Genomic DNA, 7,135 nt, shown 5'->3' with positions numbered 1-7,135 from the left:
GAGCAGGCCAGTCGGGCCGAGATCGGGCACGAAGCGGGCCCTAAGCGCAGCGCGGGTGGGCCTAGGGGGCCACGGGAGGACCGCCACGCAGGCCAAATGGCCCGGCGCACTGTTTCGCAGCTGGTCGGTTCTGCTGGTTCGGCTGCCCAAACAATCTCGGATCCAATTTTTGCCCCAAAAGGCTAAATCGAACATTTTTGGGGTCCCCGGGACAATTTTTTAATGTTTCAGACTCAATTTCGATAGTTTTAAAGCCATTTGAGGCTCCTACATGAAAAATTGGATTTTGAGTAACATGAAAAATTCTCCAAAATTTGTGACGTGTATTTTTGGACTCCTAGAGCTTTGACGTTTGAAAATAGGGGGGCAACTGATATATCCTCAAAAAATTATCTTGATCGGGCACGAATCTTGAGGCAAAATTGAGCCGAAAACTTCAAAAATTAAAATCGGGATCACCTAAACTCCTATTTCAACAAGCTTACAGTTAAACCGAGCGTCTCGGAAATACAAACCCAACAACACCAAATTCAACTCGATTCGAGCCCAAATGAGTCCAAATCAAGCACCAAAAGGGCTATTGGAAAGTTCAAACCATAATTTAAGTTAACAAATGGTTTCCAAATATTACGTTCATATAATAAAAACGAGCGGCTTGACGAGACAAATCCAAAGAGCCTAAGATTGCCAAATTCTGACATCATTAAGACCTTCAAATGTCTGACGAACGGTGCACGATAAAGGGATTCAATATCGGCCGTCCATCCGACCACGCCCTATTTACCCATGATCTCTCACATATTTACAAGGCATGCCACTCCATAATATCTAGAAATAGGACCCTCATTTCTCATGAGGGGGGACCCAATCTAGAAGCAAGAAGAAGAGAAGAAGAAGAGAAGGATTGGAGGGAAGAAACTCCTCCATGACCACCGCCGAAATTCTCTTGATGCCTGAGGGACGCTGGAATTCCGCCGGACGCCAGAGTTTCGCCGGAATATTTCCAGATGCCCAAGTGACACCAGAATTCTTCCCAACGCCCAAGTGACCTCAGAATTCAACCTAACGCTCAAGTGACGTCTGAATTCCGCCCGATCTCCAAGTGACGCCGGAACTCTGCCTGACATTGTATCTTGATTTCAATCCAAAAGTGATTCATTGTAATCTGATCGTCCTAACTTTTACGGACGAGTTAGCCTCTTGTATCTCAAAAAAAAAACTAGTGAAACTTTTTCAACTGGATGTGGCCCCGTGGTTTTTTTCCTTTCCAGGGTTTTCCACGTAAAAAATATGGTGTTATTTTATCTGCTGTTTGTGTGCTGAATATTCGTGTAACATTAAGACGAATACTTTCTAACTCTACCGCCGCTTATATTCTAGTCCGCAACAAATGCAATGAAAGAAATTCCAACAAAAAATTTTAGCTAACAAAGCCTTATTAATTGAACATCTCACTAAATCCAAGCTAGAATAATTATTTTCAAATCTCCTCAAATTCTTTTCTTTCCAAATAAAATAAATAGAATAACAAACCAAAAGAAAAAAAAATTAAATTTTCACATTAGAATTCAAATAAAAAGTAAAATTAATCTAAACAAGAAAAAAATTTAATATAAAAATTAACTAATTTACCTGAAACTTCACGCACAATACAGACGCTTCTAGGCTGCCTTGTCCAACGCACGGTCCTCATCCAGCCAAGACCATCTAGTCCATATTGTGGACTAGGGGTGTAAGTGAGCCGAGCCGACTCGTGAGCCGGCTCGAACTCGACTCGCCCTACTATTGTGGACCCACATCGTAAAATGAAGCACGTGGCACATGCCACACCGACCAAGCCACACGCGCGCAGCGCTCGTCGTCCTCTTATCTTTTTCTCCTTGCACTCCCTCCTCTGCTGTTCCCCCGACCAAATCCATGGCCGCCAGTACTGCACTTGGTTTCCTCAGCCTCACACCGACTTCCAAAATACCTCCTTTAAAACCCTTGAAGCCCACTCCTCTCCTCCTTCCTCTCGCCACCCACACCCTTAGTGCCACTCTACCCTCTTCTGCCGTCAGCATCGCCATAGCCGCGGCCGCCTCCGCGTCTGCTTTCTCACTACCTGAATTTATCATCCCTCCGGATGCACTTGCTGTTGGTGGGGAGTTCGGGATACTCGAGGGGCGCTCGTTCGCGCTCATACACCCGCTGGTGATGGGCGGCCTTTTCTTTTACACTGTGTGGACTGGCTACTTGGGATGGCAATGGCGCCGTGTCCGAACCATCCAGGAAGAGATTAACGAGCTTAAAAAGCAGGTAAAGTCACCGGTACCAGCCGCCGTTGCCGCCGGTGGCGTTGAGTCCGGCAGCCAGGAGCCAGCACCACCGCCGCAGGCGGCGATTTCTTCTGTTGAGAGGAAGATATCTCAGCTTTCTGAGGTATGGATGAATTGGGGTTTTCTTAGCGTAAGGAACGTATTCGACTAAATGTCTGTTAGAAATTTGATTTCATTTTTTTTTTGTTGAATAGGAGAGGAAGGAGTTGTTGAAAGGAGGGTTTAGAGATCGACACTTTAATGCTGGATCAATATTGTTGGGGTTTGGAGTATTCGAATCCGTGGGCGGCGCAGTCAATACGTGGTTCCGAACTGGGAAACTCTTTCCCGGACCTCACCTCTTTGCTGGCGCAGGTGCTTGCTTAATACCCCTTATTTTCATGAATCTGGCTTTATATGCTGCTTGTGCACTTTTGCGTGATAATTTATTTGCTTGATCGACCCACGAAGGTATCGAGTCGACTTAGAGCGTGCTGAACTCATGCTGAAATTTGTAGAAAGTAGAGTTAGAACATACTGTAACACAGCTTTAGTGATGCCTGTAGCTTAATGATACAGTATAAAGCTCATGAGGAAGATGATGTGCTTTTCTACTCTATATTCATTTTACTCTGTTAGAGGTACAATCTATATTATATATGGTGAAGATAGGCATGCCTTTACACATGGACGCATGGGATTAATTCGGTTTGTTGTGGATTGAAGGTTAGGATTCATCTTGTGCACATGGGAGATGTACTCCTATCAGAGGTTGAGCCATGAGGTTCTTTTAGCCCCCCTCAATGTAACATACTAGATTGGATTGTCAGATTGCTTCTAAGACAACTGAATCTGGCCGTGGACGGTGGTTTTGTGAGAATGTCTATTGTATGGTCTTGAGTGCTGATAGGAATAATGTGAACTATCTGGCAGGGAATGTGATGATGAATGAAGTGATGATCCACTTCTTTGTGTTTTGTTCTAGCATGGAAGACATGATTATTGACTAAAGCTGTGGCAGACATGTTGTCATAGTGAAGATCCGTTGATTGTAGTAGATCAATGTGGAAGTCCTGGAGATGTTGACAAAGCCATATAATGTTTGTGATAGCAGCTGCTAGAGGACCTGTCAATCAGCATCCGAGAGGAGTATATTTGTGCTGTTTTTTTACACTCTAGGATAGTAAAGTATTGCACAGAAATATACAATAGCCGAAGATGGACTTGCATGTGGAATGATCGCCAGCCCAATCAGCATCCGAGAACAAGATGAGGCGAAGAGGTCCTTTGGAAATGGGGAGACCATAGTCTACTGTTCCCTTGATATAGCGGAGTACTTGTTTGAGCAGATAGGTATGTTTAGGCTGTGGGTTATGCATTTGCTGGCACAGAAGATTGACCTAATATGCTATATTAGGTCTGGTAAGTGTTAGGTACTGGAGGGAACCTGTGAGTTTGCGGTAAGTGTGTAGATCTGCTACAGTTGAATTGGCTGGAATTAGAAGTAGAAGCTTAGTATAGGACGGGTTCGAGAGAGACTTGCATAGCGACATTCTTGCTGCGTCCAGTATGGATTTGGCTTATTGAGTCTATGGCGGAAGTATGCATTAGAGTGATGGTTAATGGATATTCCTAGGAGCGTGTTGACTATACCCAAGTGCTTCATGCTGAACTGCTTGTTGAGCTGCAACACAATGTTGGACAGTACTGTAGGATCGATACCTATAAGAAGTATATCGTCAACATATATGAGTAAATAAGTTTGAGCGTCCTCAGTGTTTCAAGTGAGGAGGGATGGGTCTACTCGGCTTGGATGAAATCCTAGCTACTTTTGGTCTACTAAGAATGTGTGGAATGTTTAAGTCCGTAAATTGTTTTCCTAAGAAAGCATACATGATTCGGGTGTAAAGAGTCTATGAATCCCTTAGGATGTGTCACTTATATGGCATATGATGTAGTTCATCACAAATAGTAGGAAAGCGTTTGTTACATCAGAGCTGGTGAAACTGTCATGTTTTTTTACAAACAATAGTTAATAAGAGGATCGGATTGTGGGAAACTTTGGCGACTGTCTAAATATGTCTCAAGGTGCATTACTTCCTTGGGCTACCAGGATTGAGCCTTGTAGCGAGCAATTGAACCATTTGGAGTGGACTTTGGTACAACCAAGAATACGTGTGTTTTGTAGTGGTGGAACAAGAGCCCATATGGCCCTACTATTGAGGAGCGAGAAATTCATTGGCCATAGCTTTGTCACAATACTGAGGAGATTTGACAACAGACAGTAGGTAGGTGAATCTGAAACCTGATGACTAGATTTAAGTTGGAATGGAAGAGAGTTATATTGTGTTGGTTTGATTCGAACCTCTAATCTCGTTATCATGGGATGATGATAGACCGTGTTCAATGGTTGTGTATGAAGAATATTAGTGAGCGTACGGGGAATGATTGAATCGTAGGTGGGGGTGTAAGAAGATGATCAGCTGTGCGCACAGGGGGGAATAGAGACTGGAGGGGCACAAGCAATAGCTTGTAGCACGATGTATTAGAGAAATATGGTTAGGGATAGTGGAAGGAACATCCAAGTGGGAGTGATAACAAGAGAAGGTAGTGGGAGGTGTAGGTGTTGATTGCGTTACTGTCGAGAGGACTTGCCGTTGAAACCCAGGAGAATAGCATTTATGCAAAGTAAACGTGACGAGAAGATTAGATGTGCATGATTATGTGGTGTCTAGGATGCAGTATGCATTTGTGAGATTTGAGTAGACTAGAAACACACTGGGGAGCAGATATGGATTCAAAAGTTTAAAGTCGGTGAGAGTAGGTGGGGTCCATTGGAACAGATAGAGACCAACCACAATGGGCGAAGGAATGAGTAGTCAGGTTATTGTTGTAGAGAATTCGAGAAGAGGGGATTGATTTTGCGTGTTTTGTGACTGTAGGTCTGTTTGTGAGATATGACGATGCCATGTAAGAAGAGACATCTGGCTATAAGATTAGGGAAGCTCATATTTAGGCAGTTCGTTGCCGTCCAGTTGAGTTCTCTCGGATGCAGTGAGCGAGGGGGTAGTGGGGAACGATATATAAGTAATCTGTCCTGAAAAGATTGCCAAGTGTCGGTTAAGATAGATTTTAACATATGTGTATGATGAGGTTAATTAGATACCCCAACCATTAGATTCTCAATTTTTAATTGAGAGTCGTGATGAACTTGTTCCTCAATTTAATTGTTTTGAAATTTAATGAAGTATTGAGTAAACTCGATTTGTTATTCATACAATGGAAAAAGATCAAATAAAGCGACAGGAGAAGTTCATCGCAGTTGAACACTCAATAATAGTATACCTTGGATAGAAGGTAACCACTGGGGATGAATCCCATACATCCGATTAAATGAGTTCTAGGAGAGGGGGGGGGGGGTGGGGGTTGATGAGTGAGATAAAGTTATTTTGAATAAGCTAATCTGGTGGCGGCTTTTTGAGGCTTACAAGAGGAAACATAAGAAAAGGAAACTACGGGAATATTCTATATGCTTGTTGCTTATTGTGGAATTTGAGTGTCTATGGGTGAGGAATTGAACGCCAATCTATCTAGCCAGAGTGAGTTTAGTAGCTATTGGTGGCGGAGAGGGCTTTGAACTGCTTTGATTATTTTGTTTGGGTGATGGAGGCACAAAGAGGTCCGTATAGAAAGGACCTTTTAGAAGTCAAACGTTTGATTGTCCATTGAATCCCTTGAGAACCAAAAATTGAAGGCATCTGAAACAAGAAGAAATATGTTAATTAGGCTTTGGTTAAGTTGCAGAGTGAGAAAAGAAAATTATTGGATAGATTTGGGATGTGAGCAGTTGGCGATAATAGAAGCTAACAAGCACGGGCTGTGGGAAGAATGCTGTCACTTGGTGTGATGAGATTGAGATCACACTTCCATGAGAACCCTATGGTAATACTGTCATTGCCCGTGGTTAAGGTTAGAGATTTGTTATATTGTTGATTGCCCGACAATTTGTAAGGTGGGATGAGGCACTCGAATGGACGTATACCAATCCGGGTTGGGGGCTTTGTTGTAGCAATCATTGGCTTTCTGTTGGTTTGAAGGAAGCTGCAGGAACATAGTTCTATGTTGAGTAGACGTATGCCAACTTAATTTGCTTGCAGAATGTCCTTTCTCTGTTTCAAATTTGGCAGGTGGGTAAAGAGGATGCTGGAGGATCTATTGTAACAGGATTGGCAAGGTCCGCCTCTTCCTCTCACGGCCCTGACCACGATTGGAGTATAGACGACCATATTCGGATCGGTAGCTTGCTAGGTGACAAGAGGAACTCCGCTTGGAATGTGTGATTTTCCTCACTTAGCAACAATGAATACAAATTTCTAAGCTGATTGGATAATCATAGTTCTGATAAGATGTTTTGAATGTCTGATAAAGAGGCAGGTACATTCAGCATATAAAGTATGATCATCTAGTCAGTGTCAATAATTTGCTCCTGCTGTGAGTGATTTTAAAATTCGCACCATTGGTTTTGATCTCAGATAGGTATTAATTATTGTTGAGATTTTCCCAGGGAAATATTGTGGAGTTTTCATTCTTGAGTTGAATGACTCTGGAAACAAAAAATGGCTTGTCCTCATCCAACTTTAAAATAGGAGACCATAGACCTACATAATCATCATCAAAAGTTGTCCTATTCCTGTGCCGCACTACTGAAGTTTGTCATTAAAAGTCAGAACGAATAGTGCCAGTTCAATTATCACTAAATGTACAACTATAATAATGTTGGAGTCACAAGTCAACGGTCAAATTATTATGTGCCAAGGGATTAGAAAACAATTCAATAA

General features: G+C 42.7%; 1 protein-coding gene across 1 annotated transcript; it reads left to right on the top strand.

Annotated features, from left to right (window-relative positions):
• Positions 1–1,834: 1,834 nt before the first annotated feature.
• Positions 1,835–2,672, top strand: LOC110093628 (the record flags this gene model as incomplete). Its single annotated transcript, XM_020818569.2, is given in 2 exon segments — positions 1,835–2,421; positions 2,513–2,672. Coding segments are annotated over 2 exon segments (664 nt in total), but the record flags the coding sequence as incomplete, so codon positions are not given.
• Between the last annotated feature and the right edge of the window lie 4,463 nt (positions 2,673–7,135).

Source organism: Dendrobium catenatum, unplaced genomic scaffold (assembly GCF_001605985.2).
Source record: "Dendrobium catenatum unplaced genomic scaffold, ASM160598v2 fragScaff_scaffold_1520, whole genome shotgun sequence".
Lineage (NCBI taxonomy): Eukaryota > Viridiplantae > Streptophyta > Magnoliopsida > Asparagales > Orchidaceae > Dendrobium > Dendrobium catenatum.
Note: the sequence above shows the minus strand (reverse complement) of the source record. Positions and strands in the feature narration are given on the sequence as shown.